The 24,866-nt window shown below is 37.8% G+C and overlaps 1 protein-coding gene across 1 annotated transcript in view; it reads right to left on the bottom strand.

Moving 5' to 3' along the window:
- Positions 1–24,866, bottom strand: part of IL1RAPL1 (interleukin 1 receptor accessory protein like 1) — a gene marked incomplete at its 5' end in the record, with an annotated part of 983,085 nt that overhangs the window by 563,677 nt on the left and 394,542 nt on the right. The window contains one exon of the mRNA XM_084259235.1: positions 1,558–1,837. Coding sequence (XP_084115361.1) covers positions 1,558–1,837 — 280 coding nt within the window. The remainder of the gene's footprint in view (positions 1–1,557; positions 1,838–24,866) is intronic.

Here is a 24,866-nt window from a genome sequence, read left to right as displayed (position 1 = left end):
ATCAACAATAAAGAATGCAATTAAGTGTTAGACTATGGACATTCAGCTCAATTCTAATTTCAGATAAATGGGGACAAACATTTGACTATCCTGAAGAATCACCTCTTCACATGCATGAACAGTCAGAAATAATGATTTATTTAAAGAAATACAGCAGCTATGAAGTTAAATCAAATTATGATTAATCAAATGAGAAGAGCCAGGCCATGCAGTACTCTAACAGCTCCAGTACAGCAAGAAAGTATTTATCAATGCCCCCAATAAACCTCCAATTCTGTTAAGAGTTATGTTTGTACATAAAAGACTTGGTAGGCCCTAAGGAAACAAATAAGAATTGTCAAAGGAAGGATGCATGGTTCTTTTATAATCCTTTTGACATTTTTCCCAAGCACTACTTGCATTCATTCATATAACTTAAAATACGTTTGTCAGTGTTAAAAGATTTTGGACAGTTCTGTGGCTTTGGCCTGTTAGGATGTCCTAACATACCTGGAGCTATGACTCAACAACAAAGGTCATTCTTACAGATGGTGGGTTGTGGGAGGTACTATCCTTATGACAGAGGTCTCATAATTGCTGATCAGAATTTCAGAAGCTGACATCAAATTTCGATTTGAAAAAAAAAATACACTAGCTGATTTGGTGACTTTGTCTAAATTGAGACTCAATTGCTTTAGATTCAACCTTGTCTCCCTTAATAAGGCAAAATGTAAAAAGACAAAGAAATAGATTGAAACACACCCTGTGTATGCCTACACCCTGCATTGCTAATGCTCTCATAGTCTAATGACATCCACAATCATTCATGCGGGGTGTGATTCACAATCCATGAAGGACTAAATGCTTAAACTGAGATTTTTAACTGCTAATGCATTACATGGATACAGTCTCAATGCATTATCATTAAGTAAACTACATATGTCTCTTCCACAAGCAGACAAAGATGTATAGATCGGGATGAGTATTTTTGTGGGCAAAGTTACAGGCTTGTTATTAACTTTTTTATGGGTCCTGATGGACCAGTGAAAATTTTTGTATCAACCCAGCATTTTTAGTTAAAATGATCTGGAATACAAACTTCTTATTCCCTATCATGGCAAGGCTGCCTTTCTCTTCCTGAGCACATTGGTTACCTAAATCATCTTTGCAGATACGTGTGAACCAGAGGTACCTGTGCTCTATCTGTCTGTGAAGGGCAATAGCAAAATGTTACAACCTATTTAGCAATAAACTATGTATCCTTTCTGCAAGTTTTTGCTTACATTTTATTTGCAACATTTCACCTCCTCTATAAATTTTATTTCATAGTCTTTAGTAATTTCTGGCAACATAAGTACATACACAGATGGTAACTCTTTTCTCCAAAAGCTAGAAATAATGTCTCAATATAAATTCCAATCCCATCATTTCATGATTTAGATGCTAAATTTTAGAAGGCAGCCACACATACAAATATTGAGACAATACCTGGAGGTGAAAGGGAGAGCAGTATAATTTAAGTTCAATAGGGCAAGGTGTGAATCCCCTGATTCAGCAGAAATAAAATTGAAAGGATACCTGATGACACAGGCGTAAAGACCGCTGTCTTGTAGTAATGTTGGTCGGAACCAAATAGAATCTTCCTCCTTGCTCATTCTGCTTCCATCGAAGGCTATTGGCTCTTCGAAGTCTCCAGGACCAGAGCTTTTGTACCACATCAAACTGAGTCCAGCACTTTGGGCTAGGGAGTAATTTGCTCTGATATAACCATAAAAGAGCGCGCATTTGATTCGAACAGGCTCTCCCACCAAGACTTGGTATTTCTTGATATCAACAGACCAATCAGTGCATCCATCTGCTAAAAGTAAAAAGAGAGAGAGAAGTTTAAGCAATTAGTTCATTCATTCTTTCAACAAATATTTATTAGCCACTTATAAATAGAAATATAAAAGACCAGATGCTACTCTTGCCACAGATTACACAGCAATGGATGACACTGAAAGTAATTTCCCCTGCTAAACAAACACTATATTCATCACTTCGTTTGCTTCTGCTGCTATTTATTCGTAGTTTATATCAATGTTGTGGTCACTGGTTTGTTGCCTTTCTATTGTGAATTCAACATGTTGCCTGTTTGATTATTTCACTTGTATGTGGAATACAGAGAAACAAAACAAAGGAACAGGCGAAACTAAACCCAAACAAACCTTAGAAATCTGACTGCTGAATTGAGGCTACCAGAGGGGGAGGTTGGAGGGGTGGAGAGCCAAAGTGGAGGCGGCTACCCAATGGACTATGGTAGAGGACTAAAGGTGTCTTGGTGATGGGTGTGGTGTCGTGACATACATCAGAAGAGGTGTGATCCTACACCACTGAATCGCATACAGTGCTGTGAACCAATGTTACCTCAATTAAAAAACTAATACAAAACAGGAAAATGGATCTGGATCTTTAAACTATTTTTCCTTTGCTCACTGGCAGTGGAGTTTTGTTAGTAGAGGATGCTGGAAGACTCTGCAAGGAAGAAAGGGCTTTGTTCCCTGGGTCCAGCGAGCTGCCTGAGAGGCTCCTGCAGGGTGCAGGTCTCCCCAGCACTGAGTCCTGCAGCATGTGCTACTCCAGTCTCTGGCGCCTGCTGTGCGCAGCAGCCAGGGGCCTAGTGACTTCAGCAGAGCCTCAGGTGAGACACCTCCTGTGAATGGCTGTGCCCAGTACCTTCAAGGGCTAATCTCTACCAAATTCCAGAGGGCAAATGTTCAACAAGTTCTACCAGAGTAGCACCTTAGTGACTTCAGTTATTCACAGACTCAGGTGCTTCTCCAGTGAGCTCTGGATCTCTGCTCTGGGGTGACAGGATGGGACATTCGCTTAGTTGCTCCATCTCTGTCAGGGATAACAGCAATGATTCTTCTAGTCTTTAGGATTGAATGTTGGTGGCCACCCCTTCCCCCTAAATATTCATGTTGAAGCCCTAATGCCCAATGAGATGTGTTTGGAGGTAGGGCCTTTGGGAGAGAAATAAATTCAGAAGAAGTCATGGGAGCAGAACCCTCATGCAGGGTGCTTAGAAAACACCAGAACTTGGGCCTCCCTGGTGGTGCAACGGGTTAAGCACCACACTATGAAGAATTCTGCAGCCTCTGCAACACAAGTTCGATTCCCGGCCAGCCAGGGAGCAACCCACATGGTGGGTGAGTCTCCTCTCACCCACTGCTCCCCTCAGCTGCGAATTTCAGTCAGTCTACCTGTTCTGTTCCCCGTTCTGTCTCTGATAAATCCTCTCAACCCCCACACCTCTGGCCTGTGCCCCAGCTCTTGTATGCATAAATAAATAAATATTTTTTTTTTTTTAAAAAAGAGAAGACAGTAGAATTTGTACTCCCTTTCGCTGTCTTTCTGCATGCTCACAGAGAAGAGGCCACGGGAGTACAGAGGGAGAAGCTGGTCATCTGTAAGCCACAGAGAGGACTCGCATCAGAAATCAAAGTGGCCAGCACCTCCATCTTTATCTCTAAGCCCCCAGACATGTGAGAAAATAAATTGCTCTTGTGTAAGCCACTTAGTTTGTGATATTTGTTATGGCCTACTGAGCAGATGAACTGATCTTTCTTTCTTACTAGCCAATCCATCATTATTCCAATACCCTGTTACAATTCATGATTCTTTCCATAAACCTTCCTTGTTCAAATTAGTGTATGGTTTCCGCGCCGATTTGAACCACACTGATATAATCAAGAAAACAAGTGAGTGAAGCTCTGGTAGTGTTTTCACAGCCAGAGACAGAGGTAGATGGTCGCTATGCTCTGATTTCTGGAAGCATCAGAGGGAGTTCAAAGAAGATACCATGGTGGGAATGGGGTTAACAGGGATAGGAAATGGTTGGGGCTTCTGTGTTTCTTGGAAGCACCATCTCTATGTGTTGACACCATTTTTGTCACCTTTCTGCTACAAATGCATGTGCACACGCACACACACACACACACACACACACCCCACACAGGTCCCCATCCAACAGGCATATGTCCAGGATCAACATTACACAGACACTGTGGATCTCCTGATGTGATACAGCAACCCACTCTTAGCAGGGCAATTTGACATTGCTCACAGTGTACAAATGCTGAGAAAAAGGGTAAAAACCAAGAAAAAAAGAGCTCTATTAGCAGTAACGTCTGAGTATTACAACCAGGGTTTTTAACTGGCTACAGATTATGAAGCGCACAGTGTAAAGCATCTTGAGAACAGGAAGAAGGATGTCGAATTCATGAGGAAAATGATGGAGATAAAAAGGTAAATGTACATTAGAGCAAAGATGACACATGCAGAATTATCTATATTTCTTTTTTTAAAATAATATCTAACATCTAATGAGCAAGTAACTATGTGCTGAGTTTACACATTTTCATTTACCCTTCAAAAAACATCCATTGAGGCTTTTAAAAATACTTTTCCCTCTATGTGTAACCTTTTTCACCAAATCCATGATTTCCCCCGCAATGGCACCTCCTGGAAATGGTCTTTCCTAACTGTTTGGTCTGAAACACTACCTTCCTCTGCTGATGCTGTCTGCATCATTTCCATGATTCCTGTCAATGCCTGCTGCAGGGCTGGCAGCCCACAATAAACAAGATGACAGAAATGTACACAACAGAGATGTCAAGGTTATATAATTACATGTGATACTGATCAACACAATTTTGCACATTTGTCCTATTGAATGAGAAGACTCCTACGTGGAATTTTATTTTAAACAATCATAATTGTGGTGATAAGCATGAAATTATCTTGTTTTACCACTATATGAAATACAATGCAATTCTAGAATCAAGTATTTTTAACTGAGACCATCTGTCAGAAAAGATATTGCTGTTGATGAAAAATGCTGGAACACCTTCAAGGTAACAGTATAAACAGTGAGATGAAATTATCCAAACTCTCAGAAGATTTGCAAGATAAAGCAAAATGCTTGAAGCTAAGAGAAAAAAAAAGTATTTAGTCCAGAAAGTTCTAAAAAGTTAGCAACAAATCAGTTGAAAAGAGAATAAGTTTTGGGGATAGATATATTAATACATATTTTCAGAATATGCTTCCTAGGAAATGTTGAAAAGAAAACCATGAATATGGGCCTCCCCGATGGCGCAGCAGTTGAGCGCTGGGTTGCAAAGCTGCCCGCAGCCTCTGCAGGGCCGGTTTGATCCCCGGCTGCTCCCTGGCCACCAGAGGAGGGTCCCACATGGCGCGCAGACCCCTCCTGCCGCCCGCTGCTCCCCTCAGCAGTGTACTTCGGTCCTTCTGCCTGCTCTGCTTCCCGCTCTGGCTCTGGTGAATTCTCTCACCCTCCCGCGCTTCTGACTGTACCCAGTGCTTGTATAAATAAATAAATAAATCTTTAAAAAAAAAAAAACCATGAATATAACTGAAAATGAAAGTTATTTGGTACTCAATTATCAATGGGGAAAATATTTTCAAACAGCTCAGAGTCACATGGCAAGGAAAAGGCAGGGGAGAAACGAGGTATAATAGCAGCTTGGATATCAGACACTTTGCATGTTCATTTAAGAAAATCAATTAGGGCCTCCCCTGGTGGCGTAGTGGTTAAGCGCTGGGCTGTGAAGCTGCAGGCAGCCTCTGCAGCACAGGTTCAATCCCCGGCCTCTGGCGAGGGTCCCACTCGGTGCGCAGAGCTTCCCTGCTGCGCCCGCTGCTCCCCTCAGCAGTGTATTTCATCAGTCTGCCTGTTCTATTCCCCGCTCTGGCTCTGGTGAATTCTCTCACCCTCCTGTGCTTCTGACTGTACCCAGTACTTGTATAAATAAATAAATAAATAAATGAATCTTTTTTAAAAAAGAAAATCAATTAATAAAACAGATGTAGGATCTATGGCTTAGAAAATTTTACTACCATCAAATTAAACATATGATGTGTGAAAGTAAACTACCACGTAAAGTTGTTTTAATATATTTTTGGGAACTATGGCAAACAATGTGAAGAACAATTCAAGATATTTTCAAATTATTTGGGTAAACACATTTAAATAAATGATGGATTTACATCCCTCAAATAATTACATGAAAGCATTTTATTAAATGAAACAAGAGACATTTATTTTTCCTTTGCTAACATTTTGCCTCATTTGCACACACACACACACACACACTCATTCTGCATATATTTTTTCCTAAATAATTTGAAAAAAAGTTTAGAGACACAATGATACTTTACCCCTACGTGTTCAGAATGCATCTCCTTAAGAATAAAGATAGTTTTTCATATGGTCACAAAGCACTTTTCAAAATCTTGTGTAATGGGGCCTCCCTGGTGGCACAAGGGGTTAAGATGCAACCTACGCAGCTACCCACAGCCACTGCAGCACGAGTTCAATCCCTGGTCAGGGTGGTGACCCACATGGCACAGAAGACCGCTTCTGACTCACCCACTGCTCCCCTCAGCAGTGTATTTCAGTCAATCTTCCTGTTCTGTTCCCCGTTCTGGTGAATCCTCTCACTCCCTGTACCTCTAGCCTGCACCCCAGTTCTTGTATGCATAAATGAATCTTTAAAAAAATCAAATCTTGTATATTAAGACATCTCAAATCTCAAAAGAAAACATGATAACTTGATGACCAGAACTGCCACTGCTCAGAACTATGCAGTCTTTCCTGACACAGCACAGAAGCCCTGCTGTCTGAGAAAGCATTATTCTGAAATATATTTCTAGATTAACCTTTAACTCCACTACGTAAGTTACCAGGTTACCTTTATTATTTTAAAAATTATCATCAGGCAACCATGTAGACAAATGTATTTAATCTGCTTTTCTCTCTTTCAGAGTAAAAAAACCCTTCTATCCATCTCTCAAAAATTTGCTATTGGTGTTCTTCCTTGAAGGGAGGATTCCACGGAAATACTGTAGTTCAATGACTCCTTGGTGGTACATATTCCATTAGCATCAACAGGAGTTTATGAAGCCATAAAGTTGCATTAGGGAGGAGTAGAGGTATGAAGTACCATAGTCACTCATTTTTGTCACCACCCATAATGTTCTGGGAGTTTATATGAAGACAGTTATGGAATTAAGGTTTAGAACTAATTCTTTTACATGGAGTTCACACTGGCACACCATTTCATAAACAAAGGCTATCTAGTGTGAATAATGTAAATATGTTAAAAAGAATAGGAAAGTATTTTTAATTCAGTCACTATTACGACATATGTAAGAGTTCAAAATAGTTCCACGGTAACAAGCATGAAAGGTTGCATTCTTTCATGACAAGTCTAATCATAGAGCTTATACATTATCACATTCTAACAAGAAAAACTAAGACTTCATTCATAAAGGGGCAAATTTTATTACTCTTAAAGTATGTACTTGGGTAGGTACATTAGAATAATGATAAAATAATTAAGACTTCTGGGATAGTGTAATTTTTTTTAAAGATTTATTTATTTATACAAGCACTGGGTACAGTCAGAAGCGCAGGAGGGTGACAGAATTCACTAGAGCCAGAGCGGGAAGCAGAACAGGCAGAAGGATAGAAGTACACTGCTGAGGGGAGCAGCAGGTGTGGCAGGAGAGGTCTGTCACACCATGTGGGACCCTCACCATCGGCTGGGGATCCAACCGGTGCTGCAGAGGCTGCGGGTAGCTGCACAGCCCAGAGCTCAACCACTGCACCACCAGGGGAGGCCCTGGGATAGTGTAATTGATGCCTCACACTGATCCCCTTACTAAGAGGAGGATGTCTCATTTTCCAGCTACTTGGAGTATTGCATGCACACAGCTCAGTTATCTCCTCCTCTTGAAAATCACCTCTCATTGACAGTGGCCAACGTGCTGGGAATTTACACCCTCTTCAGTGTTTCCACTGCCAATAACTGACTGATTTGCATGTACAACATGCTCCACCATTGCCTCGACAATTTTAAAGTACTGATCATGCTCTGAAACTTTTCAGTCTTTGCATCACACCAAGCTTCGAGTTCATCTGGGAACTTCTCACTCAACTCTGTCCCTATTCCTCCTCTGCTTCCCCCCCCCCCCCCGCCTTTTTAGGTTTACCCTGAAGAACACCTCAGTGAATTGTGTTCTGGGTTCTGTTTTAGGACAGCTGACCTAGTAGACAGTTATATATCCAAACAGTAAGAGCTAGAAACTCTAGTTTCTGTCACAGGGACTGGAGACATCATTGCCTACAAGACATAGTCTTTATTCTTAAGAAGCTTTCATTCTAATAGAATAGACAAAAATTAAAAGCACAACATCAAAATGCAAGGGCAGAAAATGCTGGGGGCTGGACATAGTTTCCCTATAACGGGGAAACCATTTGAGATGCTTGCCAAAAGTTAAAAACTTAGTCATACCAATAGGCAAGCAGCTATCTAATTTGGAGGTGAACACAAAAGGCAGCAATGCAGTGCAGGAAGTTTAAATGACTTTGTGGTGCAGAGACCAGGTTAAAGCAGGAAATAGCAAGAGATGAGGGAAAAGACCTGGTCAAAGACAGATGATGGAGGTACTTTGCTAAGATATAAAAAATGGTTGGCTTCTTGGTGAAATTAATGGAAAAATACTGAAGAGTTTCAATCACAGAGGTGATAGAGCCAGTCAAATGGTTTTAGATATGTTTTGCTGGGGAAATGTTTAGGTAAAGATAAAGGTGGAAAGCTTTAGTCAGGAAAGTGATGTTATTGAAAGTCTGAATTTGGCAGTTGTAGCAGACAAGGAGAAATAGGGTGGATTTGAGAACGATTTTGGAATAAAATTGGCAGGAGTAGGTGAGGGACTGAACACAAACAGCGAGGGAGAGAAATAATGCTAGTTTACCCTGCAATCATGTCTTTTGTCAGAGACTGTGATATCTTTCCAGTCAACTAAAAAAAAAAAAAAAATCAACAGCACCCTATCTCTCAAGTTGCAATCTTTGAAACGCTTTTTATAATTTCTTCATTTAAATTTTTTAGGCAATGAAAATGTGATGGATTTTGTTAAATGTCTCACAGACAGACCTAAAATGCACATATCTATATATACATATATGCATTTTATATTTTTTTCCCTTTTTAAATGTCAATGATCAAAAATAAATGTCAGGCACATTGACCTCATTTTTCTCTACCCCTAGTGTGCTCAGAAAAGTATAACTTAGGATTCGAATGCACTTTGGGAGTATTGGTCAAGCGCATAAACTATCAGACACTGAAAAAATGATGAAGGCTGGACTTCAGTGAAATTCTGCACTTTTTCTGCACTGTTTCTTTTTTTGTATTTTTTTAAATTTTATTTTTATATTCCCCATATAATAGCAACCCCCTTATTTTGACCCCAATCACTCCTTTCCCCCATTTCTCTATTGAAATATGGACTTCCTCAATGAAGTCTACTGGCATCTATTTGAGCACTACTGGCATCTATTTGAGAAGGAAGCAGAGATGTCCCCAAATTATCAGCCCCAAAATACAACACAAGTTAACCCTCATGCATTGGTTAACACTACTCTCTTTCTGGATGAGGAAGATTATTCCCAGATTCTTGCCTTTAAATATATACATAGAGTGTAATGATTTTGGAAGAGCTCTTTCAAATATTTTGGAAAGATAGGTGTGTGGGGCCTCCCTGGTGACGCAGTGGGTTGAGCGCAGTGCTGTGAAGCTGTCCACAGACTCTGCAGTGTGGGTTCGATCCCAGCCAGCCAGGGAGAAACCCACATGGCACAGCAGACCTCTCCTGACTCGCCCGCTGCTCCCCTCAGCAGTGTGTTTCAGTCAATCCGCCTGTTCTGCTCCCCACTCTATCTCTGGTGAATCCTCTCACCATCCCACATATCTGGCCTGTAGCCCAGTTCTTGTATAAATAAAATATTTTTTTTTTAATAAGAATGATATGTGTGGGTGTAAGAGTCCATGTCACTTAAGAGAGTCTGCTGAAGGATTTCCTTTGTACAGTGTTGTTTCTTCCTGGCAGCGTCACTCTTCAGTGGCTGGTGCCCCACACATTCACACAGCCACACTAATGTCGACCTTCAGTCAGTCACCATGACGATAACACTTTGTGTTAGCTTGCATGTGCTGCTGTAAGAGAATAACACAAACTAAGGGACTTGAAGAACACAAATTTGTGCTTTCACAACTCCAGAGGCTAGAAGTCCGAAATCAAGTAGGGTTGGTTCTTTTTGGGCACTGTGAGGGAAAACCTGCCCTATGTCCTGCCCCTAGCTTCTTGGGAAAACAGGCAATCTTGGACGTTCCTTGGCTGGTGGACACGTCACTCCAAATTCTGCCTTCATCACATGGTACTCTCATGTGTCTCTATGTCTTGCCCTTCTTGTGCTTGCCTTCCTTAAGGCCCAACTTGCCTTTGGCTTGGGAAATAGTCTCATAGGGGTTGTTTACCCTGCACACATATAGGTGAGCATGTCCTCCATACTTTAAGGTAATTTTCTCTGGGCCATCTTTGTTCATTCATCTTAAAGGCCCTCCCCTCTGTGTTGGTTCACATCCCTGCTTTGCTTGGCAGTAACTTCTGCTTAGGACTCATACTGTCTTTGAATCTCTGTTTTTCTTTTCTTAATGTGTGAAAGTGATATGAGGGAGTGCCTAAAATACAGTGGGTGCATGAAAAGTACCACTCTTTGGGTGAATACAAGCAGATGCACATTGCACTATGTGAAAATCTGAATTCTTTGCTGTCATTATCCTAGGCATAGGAAACTGACATAGATATTAACATATTGATGTATATGGCCCATATTTTAAAAGCAGAACAATATAAATGTAGTTCAAAAGATTCTTATTCAAGTATTTATTTCTTCTGTTCTCTATTTAATATATACCTTAACTAGCATGTAGCATACTGATAGCTTACATATATTTCCTTCATCACTGAACTGTGGGGACTTTGAGAACTGGGACTTTATCATATATCTATGCCTATATCTGTCGACCTATTTATCTCTCTATTATCATGATCATTGTGATTGAAGGAATACATGCTCACTTAAATTGATACTGAAAATGTTCAGCTTGGATGTCAGCATAATAACTTTTAACTTGTATCTTTAGCCTTACAAATTTGGGGAAAACTAACAACATACATTTTCCTATATAGTATAGTATAGCAAAGTAATGCAATTTTTTAAAAGATTTATTTATTTATGCATACAAGAGCCAGGGTACAAGCCAGTGGTGTGGGAGGGCAGTAAAATGATTCACCAGAGACAGAGTGGGGAATAGAACAGGCAGACTGACTGAAATACACTGCTGAGGGGAGCAGGGGGAGAGACAGGAGAGGTCTGCTGCACCATGGGGGTAGCTCCCAGGCCGGCCAGGGATTGAACTCATGCTGCAGAGGCTGCAGATAGCTTTGCAGTGCTTTGCTTAACCCCTTGCGCCACCAGTGAGGCCCCAAAGTAATATACTTTTTTGACTAACAATTTTATTCCACAGAACGGAACATGGTTCAGAACTCAGTAAGCCCTTGTTGATTTATTAAACAAAGCATATTCTAAATTCATTAGGCATATTGTGGTACTACTTATCTAGTTCATGTGTATGAACCACAAGAACCCTCTACCAGGAACACAAAACAGATAAGGATATGTGCATACTGATAGGTCAAAATGTATTGCCAGCTGCAAGCATTTTATTCCTTTGGGCCACTTGTAGGACATGGGATTAAAATCAACATGATGAGCAGAAGACCAGACAAACAGTGTTCAAATTTAATATCTTTCCCAATTTAAAGACACCTCACAGGGAAAGGACTGTTGGATGGCAGACAACCACACTGCAAATTGATCCTTTAAAGAGAAAGTAGCAGGCTTAAGGCACTTATTACTTACACTCGGTTTTAGAGCATATGACAGAACAGAATTCTATTTTGAAAGATTGCAAGTTAGAAAAGTCTTTACAGTGTAGAGCAATCCCAATGGATTATTGTTCGCAGCAATAAGCAAACAAAATATTCATGTGTTTTTTATTCAAATAGCATGAATCCACATTTTGCCAGCCATCTACTATGTACAACTCACTGGTCTATAACAAAGATCACTGAGAAAAATGTTAAACTTCAAGAAATCCTCTTTTAGCAGGGAAAGATATGTCAACAACTACATGTAACACAGGGCAGAATGGAGAAACTCCAAGAGTAAAGAGATCATTCATTACTTTGGAAACACAGAACAAGAGGTTTGTTCTTTCTCAAAACAGAACTATTTTCTATTTTTCAAATAAACTAATGGAGCAGAAATCTGACTGGGAATATACAAAAGAGTTTCAGAAAAAGATGTAATATGAATTGTGCCTGAATTCAAAAGTTGAAAATCGAAAAGAAAAAACTCCATCAACGGGGTACCCCAGTTAGACATGTCAGCAAAGGGTGATAGGCAATGGTCGGAAGGAATGTTAAGAGTGTAATCGGAGTAAAATAAGATCTGAAGCATGGGTCTGACATGATACCAAGCCAAGAAAATTGAAATTAATTCTGTAGCCAGTAGTTTACCAGCTTTAGTGCACATCAGAATCATCTGAAGGACATGTTAAAAGACAGATCATTTGGCTCCATTGTCAGAGTTTCAGATTCAGAAGGCATTGATTGTGGCTTACAAATATGCATTTCTAAAAAAAGTCCCTGGGTGATTATTCTGGGGTGACACCTTTGAGAACTACTAGTCCAGGCAACATCGGTAGACGGTGGGAAATGTCTATGAAGGAAGTGGTATCATTTGATCGACATTTTTGTAAGATCACTCGAGTGGGAATAACAAGTATGTATTTGAAGGAGACAGTTAAGGGCAGGGAGAGCACTTAGAAGGTTCTTAAAATAGTAGAAGTGAAAAGAAAAAGTGGCAAAGGACATGAAAAGGAAATTTGGGGGAAACTGTAGAGTAGAATCAACAGGATGGAAAGACTGATCAGAGAAAAGAGGGAAGAGGCAGCCAGGGTGACTCTGAGATTTCAAAAGAGGATTTCTGAGAAGATTATGACATCATGAATGGAAACAAGGATCGGAGCAGGCTCAGAGGTCATAGGAAAAGTGTGGTTGGGGAAGACGACTCGTTTGTTATCTTAGCACACATTTTCTGCCTTCACAGGAGGTGTTTAACAGCAGTAATGTCCTGTTTGCATTGTCTGTACAGCTAAAGCACTTCTGAGTATCTTTTTTACATTTGTAAACTCTGCTGGGGATTAGAGTCCCCCAGAATTAGAGAAAAAATCAAGGGAAGTGGGAATAAAGTCAGTTATTCCTCTATGTTTTAATATGCATCTGCTTTCATATGAATAATATCACACAGATTGTCTATTTGATTAATGTCTTGCAGGGATTGTGGGGGCAAATTAAGAACACACAGTTTGTGTATTGCTCCTTCAAGTGAATATGTAAGTGAGAATTTTAAAAAAAGATTAGAGCCATTTTGTAGTGATGCTGAGTCTATTTTTATCACTGTAGAAGAGGTCTCATGAAAATACAGAATGCCTTGGCACATATTAGCTTTAGACAAAAATATTTGGGCATTCATCATCTGCATTTACACGTATAATCACATGTCCATTATGATAGGACTCTATTGACTCACTGCATTTGGTTCAGGGTATTACAAGCAACTGGGTGCACACCTCCTAGGTCTAGAGCAAATTTGCATACATTTTTGGAGGACTGATAAATTTCAGAACTTGCACTTACATGAAAATTGCACTGTCTGACCCTTTGTTAAGCTGACCATTAATCTGAGGCATCCAGGAGGGGAGGGGCAAGGGTTAAGAATGGGGCATGGGTACAAGGACTATGTGGAGGATTATGAGTGTTCTGGAGGTAGGAGAGTTATGGTGATCACACCTGAGGGGACAAATCCTACACTGTCAAAATATTAACAAGGATGTAAAATAATCGTACTTTATTAAACAATGAATTAAAAATGTGATTGCTAGATGAAAAAACAACTGCACTGGACAGTTGTTAATAGAGATGCCTACTAAATTCGAAGCAAATTTAGTTGCTTCCATGTTACTGAGCAATTCAATGATCCTCAAGTGCTGGCTTAAGTAAGATTATCTTTATAGATTGTTTATTAATATTGATTAAACTCAAAACTAGAGAAATTTTCTGGCCTAGCAGATGCTACCTCATGATAATATTTATTGTAGTTCATTATTTTTAGTTACATACAACCTTAAATTCTCAACAAATGACAGTTTGCTTCACAGCAAAGAGTTTGCACACCTCTGAACATACAACTTTTCGTGGTTCTTCCAGATCAATGTAATTCTCCCATTATTGTACCAAAAAGGTATAACTGGGTTCCTTTTGTATACTCCTCAAAGATTGACCCCAATCCTTAGTAATCACACCATAACTCTTTCCTTTATAATGCTTCAGAACATATTTCAATGTTTGCAGGAAGAAATGAGTTCATAGTATTTAGTTTAAGTCATCTCTGGATGGAAGAATCATAGATTCTTTTATTTCAACACATATTGATGGGGTGCCTGCAGTATCACTGGCACTGTTGTGGTTGGAATGAAGCATTCAATAATCTCACTGTCATCACATTAAGCAGGGTTCCCTCCCTTTATTCTAAATGTATAGCTTATGTTGTTCCCAGAGGATTGTCATGGGTAAGAAGGGACATTGGTCTCAAACCTCACTTCTTTTTTTTCAGTGTGATATTCACGGACATTTTCAAAGCTAAACAAGGCAATGTTGTGGGTTCCTTTTAGCGATCATTCATTAAGGCGTTTTAAAAAAATATGTGTTCTTTTATTGTTTCTTGGTTTTTAAAGGCAAGTTTTCCTCTTTATGTTTGACAGCAAGGGCCACTCTGGTCTTTGCAGAGATACACTTGGATACCATGCAATTACGAGAAATAAATATTTACTGTGGAATGCATAAAGCCTGTGCATTCTCTTTCTTTATTTTCATTATTGTGCCATGAAACAGTCAATCATATATTCTTTTATTTTATAAATTGGAAAATACTGAATAATTCAACAGCTTTGAAATTTCAGAACTTCATTCAATGGAGTAGCTGTAGTCCCCAATCTCTCTTTTAATATGCTGCCAGTTATTGCAAGTCATAATAGCACAATACAGGACCCAGGATGAATATCACTCACTCAGTTGTTTCCTTGAATGGCTTCGGGGTATGAAGTAAACTATACTACATCACTGTCCTCATAATGAGATCGTTCTGCTGGATAAACAAGCTCCCTGCAGGCTCTACCTGCTGATAGGGCCCAGTGAACCAAATATTTAACACTTCACAGAGGCTCCTCCCTGCCATTCTTCAATATTGCATGCATCATTTTCAAGAGAAAATTTGATGCAAAGAAGTAGAAAATTGAGCTACTGACTCCTGGGTCCGTTGCTACAACCTGGCTTAGTAACAAAGCCTCAATTCAATTTCTGGGTCCTGTGAGATAATAGAAGTTTCAAAGTTCCCAATAAGATTGTGGAAATCTAAATTCTTGTTCTATCCGACCAATTTACAACACGGCATTCAGTGAAACCAGTCCACCCAAAGAAATCACTGAAACAAAGCCTGGAGTTAATACAGTGCTTGTTCATTTGCTTGAAATATTCACTGAAAAAAATTGACTCAGGCAGAAAAGGAAACATTTCTATTTCAATGTTTAAAAGATGGCACTTTTGGTATAAAAACACTTCTTCTTTCACTATCAGGATGAGGGCTCATATAAGAAAAAAAATACACACAGCTCAAAAATATTTTGATTTTTTTCATGTGTGGGGCATTAGATGACCGAGTTGAGTTGAATGAGTATATAAATTTTGCGAGTGTGTGAATATGTGTTGTTTTTACCCCTAACTTTGCATTATGTTAATACATTTATGGCTTCATAGTTTTCTTTCAGAAACTACACAAGAGAATGATGCCAGAGGCATGCTCTTTATAGTCTATAGCTCATGTACATCACTCCCATAAAGGAATTACATTGTGGTATGCATGCTTGAACAATCATGAACAGAACACTGGAGAGTTTTACTTTCCCTAGGGGAGACCAAAAATGTCTTCACAGGGCATGCAAAAGGGGAGGATTTGAGATTATCATGATTTCCATGCCAGCAATTCTAAGAGGTAGGGAAAATTACACTGATAATGTGAACAGTTAAATGACAGATATATTTGGGGGAAAAAAGTTTGTCTTGGATACAATACAGAGCTCTGGGATCCAGCATAGGTATTAATATGCAAATGGTTGAAGAAAGAGGACCACTTGTCTATTTATGTCCCCTCATGCCTAGACCAGCCATGACCTATTGGAGCAAATATGGCAGTGAGATCCCTAGGCAGTCAAATAACTCTTGTCTTGGTTTCTTGTAGTACATTCCCAATTATAAAATTATTTAGGGAGACTTTTTTAGGTGCAAAATTTACAGCCCATTGAATTACTTTACACAAACATTTTATTGTAAGGATGCTTGCAATTTGGTTTCAAAACTAAAAAAGCCAAGTATTAAGTTCTATGGACTATATTTGGTCTCTGGTTATTTTATTGATGATTCTATTGGTGTCTCTAGTTTTCTAACCTTCATAGGGGCCTGCAAAAGTTGAAAATTTGAGAAAAAATGATTTAATCTAATCAGATTCTTCCTCTCTGAGAAGAAACAAGAGGCTTTAAAGACGATTTAGACCAGAGAAGCTGTGATGATCATATGTAAGACAAAGTTAAATGGAAGAACAACTATGAATAAATAAGAGTAATCTAGTCCAAGAGAGCCACAAATGGAGGCAAAGCTCAAAAAGCAGCTTAGAAAACTGAAGACACCAATAGAAAGATCGACAAAGGAAGTCCCTAGAACTTAATATCTGGATTCTTAGTTCTGAAATCAAATCTCAAGCATTCTTACAATAAAGCAATTTTGTAAGTCATTTGATGAGCTATATATTTCGCATCTAAACAAGTCTCATTAAACATTTTTATAATTGGGAATGTGCTACAAGAAATGGTTCATTTTCTGTATTTCCCATTAATATTATATAATATGCATTGTTCTTTAAATATTATTTGTAAAGTTTATTGTTAGTAGCTACATATACATTCACTTTTCACAATTTTTATTGAAGGAGCATTGCATCACGTATTTCAGATATGCATCATTACAAATCACCATTTGTATATAATATCTTAAAGGTTGCCACAAAAAGTCCAATTCTATCCCTCACCATAAAACTGACCCATTTTACCCAATTTACTCATCCCTTTCACCACTTCCCTCTGATAATCATTCGTTTGGTTTATCTATATACCAAATATGAGTGGAAATCATATGGTGTGTGTCCTACTGTTTGATTTATTTATATGCATTATATTATTATATATTTAGTTTAACTTTCATTACATAATATATATTTCATTCTATGTACATTTCTAAGGAATTTTAGATTTTGTGTTCAGTTTCAATGTCAAAGGAAGATTACTGGGCAAAAGGGTAATAATTTTTTGCCAGTTTGCTTCCATAGAGATTGTGCCAATATGTATTCTTGCATACAGTGTACCCGAGTCTCCTTTCACAGCATAGCTATATGAACTATATTTTTATAACACTGCATCCTCCTTAATCATTTTTGTATACTTTTCCTTCAATTTCCAAGTAGACAGTGATGACTCTGAAATCTGCCTATCTGTGCTCCTTTTTGGTGATTTTCCAAACTGTCATCCATTTGTTAATCTTTGTAAACCCTAAGTGCAGTGAGTGCTTGAATTTGGTGGCTGCTGACGAGGGAGGAATAGCTTATTCATGTATTGTCCTACTTTATGCCTTACCTCAAGCTGTCAGGTCATATAATTGGTGATCTCTTTTAGTATGATTAACCTTTATTGCTTATGAAAACATTTTTATGTCTATCACGCTCCATTACTAAATTCTGATAAACAACTTTAAATCTTTAAATTTACACAAACACAAATACAAACATATTCAAAGATTTTATATCTTTCTCTTTTCCTGTAACAAATGAAAACTCTCACCAAAAATCAAATGTTAAAAACAAATTGATTCTATTTCAAGAACAATGAATTTATCACACTATCATAATGGCAAAACATTCATGAATTGATAAGTTAAAAATATCTTTATCTGAAATTGTCAAAGCCATGTATACCAGCAAGTAGAATAGATGATTTTGATTTTCACCTCAGATAATGTACACACAGACAAACTCCATATCAAATTCCATGACTTAAACAATTAACATTGGAAACAGAATTGTGGCAAAACCATGATGAACATATTTGCTAACTGGTTTTCTCTTCATGGATTTCAGCTTTAGACAAGCAAAATATTTGCAGTAAAAAAAGACAAATGAATAAAATTGTGCATCACCTTTCTCTTTCAACTTTATGTCCCTAAGGTTGAAATATGCTTTACAGCAAATTCAGAAATGCCTTTATTTCTATTTTCACCCTCCAACTGTCTTGAGAACATTTACACCTCATTCACTTCTGCTCCTTTCTTCTTGAGGGTAAATCACAAAGACGGAATAGTAGAGGCCTGTTTTAGGGGCCAGGATTTGAGTTCAAGGTATATTCAAACAGGCTCTGATTTGCTCAGAAAGGAAGGATGCAATAATTTCCCAGAGCTATCAGATGGCTCTCTTGCACCTCTGCACAATTACTCTGATTAGTGGCACACAGTGTAAAGATATCAGCATTAGCAAGTTAACTGAGTTTGGGACCAGAGGTCCAACTGGGGCCAGTTTGAGAGTGGACCATAACTAGGGATTTCAAAAGCTTGGTTCCCTTATGAGAAGTTCATGACTTTGGAACTTTAAACAGTTTCAGTAACTCATGTCCACTAATAGTCTCTAATTAAGCCACAACCTTTTAAATAAACTGGTAATTAGTTATGTGAAGCGTAAACAAGAAGATAATTCTTTAATGGGCTGTTTAGTTCTACAGACATTAGACATTCCCTTCAGTCTAAACAGTCACATATATTAATTGTTCGTGCTTATTTCTCATTCACTTAAACACATATACACATTCTATTGTCAATCTGAGTTGATTCTCATTAAACTATATTTTCAACAAGTAAAAGAACTGGAATAAACAGTATTTTTGGAAAACAACTACTAGAAAATTGTCGATTTCATCTCCATGAAAACTTGCATATACATTACCCCACAAAAGAGAACAAAATGCACATGTTCAAAATTTGATTATATAATATAAATTCTACAGTGTATATAATAAATACAGTAAAATCCCCATTAAAACATTTCTGCCTAGATATTCTATCTGATTTCAATGCACATTCAAATTATTTTCTCTGATATGTAAGCATGGTTGTATACTCTATTCCACTTCTACGCTGCTGAAAGTACTTTATATAATTGTATTCATTATCTGGGTCCTACTTTGCTATTGGCTATTACAAAATGTAAAGGAATAAATGCCAAATTAACTAACAGAAAGTAAAAATAGCAACGCTAAATAAATTCAATACTCCAGGGTCAATTCAACAAACCAAGACAGATTGGTTTTAAGGGAAGATATCCTTTGTGTAGGTAGCATTAACAGATATGTCATATTTCAAAAAAAAAACTACTAGCTGATTGTTCACTTTCTAAATTTAAGAACTTTGATTTATAAACACACATTTATTCATGATTATTTAAAATTCTCTGAACAATTGAAAAGTATGCAGCTTAGATTCCAATAAAAACACTTTAAACAATAGGCAGAAACAGCGTTCAACAATAGAGAAAATCAATGAAATCAAACACTGGTGTTTTGAAAAAAATAAAATTGATAACTCTGTAGCAAGGTGAGCCAAGACGCAAAGTCTGACTATGGTGACAACCCCTGAGGGGAGAAAAGCTATATTGTAAACAACCAATGTTGTAAAATAATGGTAAATCATTTTAAAAAGTAGAGTTTCGTAAAAACCATAGTGCAATAATTATTTAGACTACTTTGTATTTTATGAACAGATATGTAGAGTAACTGAAAATATAGTTTCTAAGATTAGGGCATATGATATATATATATATATATATCATATGATATATATATATATCATATCACTAATATATTAGTGTTTGATTTCATTGATTTTTCTCTATTGTTGAACACTGTTTCTGCCTATTGTTTAAAGTATTTTTATTGGAATCTAAGCTGCATACTTTTCAAATATCAACAGATATTTTCAACTCCCATTTTATATTTCCAGTTTTATTAATAAATATTTGATATACCTCACTGTATACGCTTAAGGCATACAGCATGATGATTTGCTTTACATATATTTAAAATGATTACTAAAATAGATTCAGCTAATATCCTCATATAGATACAATAAGCAGAAAAAAGGAAATAGGAAAAATTCTCTCTTTGTGATGAGAACTCTTTTTTTTTAAGATTTATTTATTTATTCATACAACCACTGGGTATACTCAGAGGCGCGGGAGGGTGAGATAATTCACCAGAGCCAGAGTGGGGAACAGAACAGGCAGACCGATGATATACACTGCTGAGGGGAGCAGCGGGCACAGCAGGAGAGGTCTGCTGCGCCATGTGGGACCCTCGCCAGCGGCCGGAATCGAACTGGCGCTGCGGAGGCTGCCAGCAGCCTCGCAGCCCAGTGCTCAACCACTGCGGCACCAGGGGAGGCCCTGTGATGAGAACTCTTTGCATTTACCATCTTTACAACTTTCCCATACCTCATACAGCAGGGTCAGCCATGAGCATCATGTTGTACAGAATCAAAGCAAAATAGCATACTATATTATAAGGATAAAATACCATAAGCAAAGGATAAAAAGGAAATTTGATCACTTCCAGGGATACATGTAAAGAGAATATACAGTATTTGTATGTGTGTCCAGTGTAAACTTAACCCATATGTAATTAATTTAAAAGATTTTAGAAAAGCTGAATAGCATATTTTCCTATTCCTCCCTAGTTAAGAAGATAGACTATATCTGAGCATCTTTTATTTGAAGACCTGTAACTTTAAAAAAAAAATCAGTTAAATGGGGTAATATTAGGTTTGCAACACTATATACAATTTAGGGATATAGGTTCACATCTCTTCAGATGTGTGTTACTCCAACACACCCACCGCTAAGCCACCCCAGTCCTGCCACCACAGTCCATTGGGCACCCTTTCCACTTTGCTTCCCCCGACACCCTCTAGTAACCTCAGTTCTACAGAGAAAGAGACAGAGACAGAGATAGTGAAGCACGGGAGGAAAAAATGGAGGGCAATGGAGAAGATGGTAAATAAAAATAAATACTAGTGAGCCAGTTCCAGGGCAGCAATCATAGAAAGCTGGTACTTATGCCCTGGATTACCACTCATTCCTTTTTCCTCCAGTGTCTTTTCTATCCCTAGCCTAATAGTGATGTTTGGGTGTGATAAGGAGACTTAATTCCTTCTCTACTGCAGGTGAAACCATGAACTTGACTTATCCCTGTAAAAAAGCTTATGAATTGACTAGGGATTATTTTATTTCAATTTTTGACTTTGCACAGCATGCTTGGATATACTGAAGGACAGACAAAGCTGCCAAATATTTTGGGAATATTCAAGTTTTGCAATCTATATTATATGCACATTGCATTAAACAGATTTCAAAATAGTTACCTTCACAATAAAATATTAATGAAGGAAGAAGAAAGTCACACAGAGGCGGAAAGGTTCTACCTCTAATAATCAGCAATAAGGAAATTAAAAGGATATGATTATTATTGTCATTATTATTTTACCTATTAGCAACTAAAAAAAAAAAAGAAACTCAGTGTAACAGACATTGTGGTAAAAATGGCATATTCATCCACTAAGGAAGCAATTACCTACTAATTTAGATTATAAAAGCAAACTCACTCTTTCCCTCACTTAAAAATATTTAATAACTGTATACATGAGTAACTGCAACTAGTAAGTATTGAGAGCCTGGATTGTGGCAAGCACTATGCTGGTAAGTGCCTATGAATAATATCATTTCACCTGCAGGAAATCTAACATGTTAGGTATTATTATTATGGTGCCCATTCCACAGTTGCATCATCCAAGGACAGTCTATACAGGTGAGAGCCAGGACACAAACTCTTACAGTCTGATTTACCATAATCCAAAGTGCCAGACAATATATTAAGCATTGCATATATAGTGGTAAATGTAACAAGCATGGTAGAGAGCTTCAAAGAGTTTTATTTAATGGAGAAATGAGGTATGTATCAAGTAAACCAACAAATGCTTATTTAATATTATAAATTGCAAGAAAGGCATGAAAAAAAGGAATGATACTATTTGAGGCACTGATAACCACTTTAGATGGGGGGTTGTGGAAGGTTTCTCTATAAGTGGAACATTAAAATTGACCCCTGAAGAATAAAAAAGAATGCAGCCCCAGAAAGTGCAGGAAGAAGAGCATTCCAAAGAAATGAAACAGCCAAGTGTAGGAGAGTACACTTTTTCTGTGGGACAGGAAGTTAGAGTCTGATTTAGAGAGCTGTGTAGATGTAGAAATATGGATATTATTTTATGTGCAATGGAAGTCTCTTCAATGAGGCAGGAGACACTGAACTTTATGATGGATCAGATGGACAGGAAACAACGGCATGGAAGAGGGGATAAGTTGCAAGCGTGAACTTTGAATGGAGCAAAAGACTTTGGGAGTTCTGATAGGCATAAAAATAAAATGGGGGAGGGCCTCCCCGGTGGCGCAGCAGTTGAGCACTGGGTTGTGAAGCTGCCCGCAGCCTCTGTAGCACCGGTTCAATCCCTGGCCGCCAGGCGAGGGTCCCACATGGCGTGCAGACCTCTCCTGCTGCCCGCTCCTCCCCTCAGCAGTGTACTTCGGTCCCTCTGCCTGTTCTGTTCCCCGCTCTGGCTCTGGTGAATTCTCTCACCCTCCCACGATTCTGACTGTACCCAGTGCTTGTATTAATAAATAAATAAATCTTTAATAAAGATAAATAAAAAAAATAAAATGGGGGGTGGTCTAACTCAAGATTGCCATATTTGTATAAGTATATAAGAATCATTATCAAGTAAACTAAATAGCATGTTACAGAAAAAGTGAATATGAAACTATTAGAATAAAACCAAAGGCTTTCACATTGATTTTTATGCTTAATATCTCCATTTTCTTCTCTTTTGCTTTGTTAAAATTTTTGATTTCATTTTTTATTGAGGAGACATTGGTTTGCAACTATGTACTTGATTCAAATCAACAGGTTTACACTTCTGTAGATGTATGTTTCCACACCACACCTACCAGCAAATCACCCCTTGTCTTCCACCATCGCCCACTTGGCTCCCTCCCTCATTTTATAACTCAACCCAGTCTCCCCCTTTTGGTAGCCTCAATTCTCAGAATTCCTCTAATATGAAATGAAATGTGCAAAATGGCCCAGGATACCATATGTAGGTTACATTTCTTAAGAAGTCAAAACCTCAATTTACTGTTCATTTCCCACAGTAATACAGGCAGTTTTAAGCATTTGACAATATTTTGATATACAGATCATATGAGAATATCCAGTAGTAATAAAATTTTGAAATCTGATTTCCTAATTATAAGCTTACCTAATACAAATTACATCTTAAATTATGATTAACCTTATATTGTCTTTTTAGATTTATGGATTATCAATATTTTTAAGCTACAGAAAACAGCATTTAAGAACTTCAAACTCTATTGGAATCTTTGTGAACATGAATATATAAATGCAGAATGAGCACCTAATTTACAAATAATAGTTTATTTCTTATATAGTTATATACACATAATTTTTTAAAAGCATTTATCTTATAGTTTACCAAATATTTTGTTTCTACCCTAAATTTTACTATGAAACCAGACTTACGGAAAATCTTAATGCAAATTTTTATTCCAACCAATTAACTTTCATTCAAAATTAAAACACACTGATCATTCACTATAAAAACAATAAACACTCTTCTTCAAAAGTGAGATCAGAAAGTATGATGCCTAATGGAAAATAAAATGTCAAATAGAATTCACTATCCCATGGTGGATTTCAGCTGTACTTTTTGTTAAAAATAGAAAAGGCTTACACCATAACCCCCTTGAAGAACTGCCAAATTAGGGTCATAGAAGTCTGAGCCTAGAGTTGATAGCAAAGGAAATCCAATTTGAGTATGACAGAGTCGCTGGAGTCTGATATGGGTAAACCTTACGGAATAGATGGTGGTGAGGAGGAAAAACAAATTATTTGCTATTTACCTTCAATATATGGCCAATGGTATGCCATCAGGTACTCCTTGTTTGCGTCTCTGCACGTGAAGTCTCATTGAAGAGCATAAAAGATGCCATTTGTACCATGACCGACAGACTTATTTAAATAAAAAAAAATATATGCCTTTTGGAAACCTGACATCCATTCTATCTTATAAGAGGAAGGAAACCAAAAAGGCACCTCTGTAATTTTGCCCACATATGTTTTTTTTTTTTTTATTTCTTAATATAGCTTATAACTGCTAATAGTTTCTCTGTAGGGGGATGTTATTACAATTAGAGCACTTGATTGCAAACAGGGAGCACAGGCTTAGGAGCAAGTTAATTTCCACAAGGCAATAACTTTGGCTTTGCTATATTTGGCTTTGCTCTATACTAAAGTCCAGTAAAGCTGATAGCAACGCGTGATCAGTAAAAATCAAATATCAGGGGTAGTGAGCCCCGGACTATGTGAGTTAGCTGAACAATGTAATACAAAATGAAGTAAAGCTTTAAGCATATTATTGGGATTTAAATTAAAGCACCAAACAGAGGAACATGAAGGTAACATGATTTTAGTTCCTGGGGTAAAGTTTTGACCTTCTTTTCTTTTTGAACTGAAAATTAGTTCAATATACCCTTCATTTCCTCATAACATCATTATTTTCGTTTACCTTAAAAATGTGGC

The sequence above is a fragment of the Talpa europaea genome (genome assembly GCF_964194135.1).
Source record: "Talpa europaea genome assembly, chromosome: X".
In the NCBI taxonomy this organism is placed as follows: Eukaryota; Metazoa; Chordata; class Mammalia; order Eulipotyphla; family Talpidae; genus Talpa; species Talpa europaea.
The sequence above is the reverse complement of the archived record's forward strand: the minus strand, read 5'-3'. Positions and strand labels throughout refer to the sequence as shown.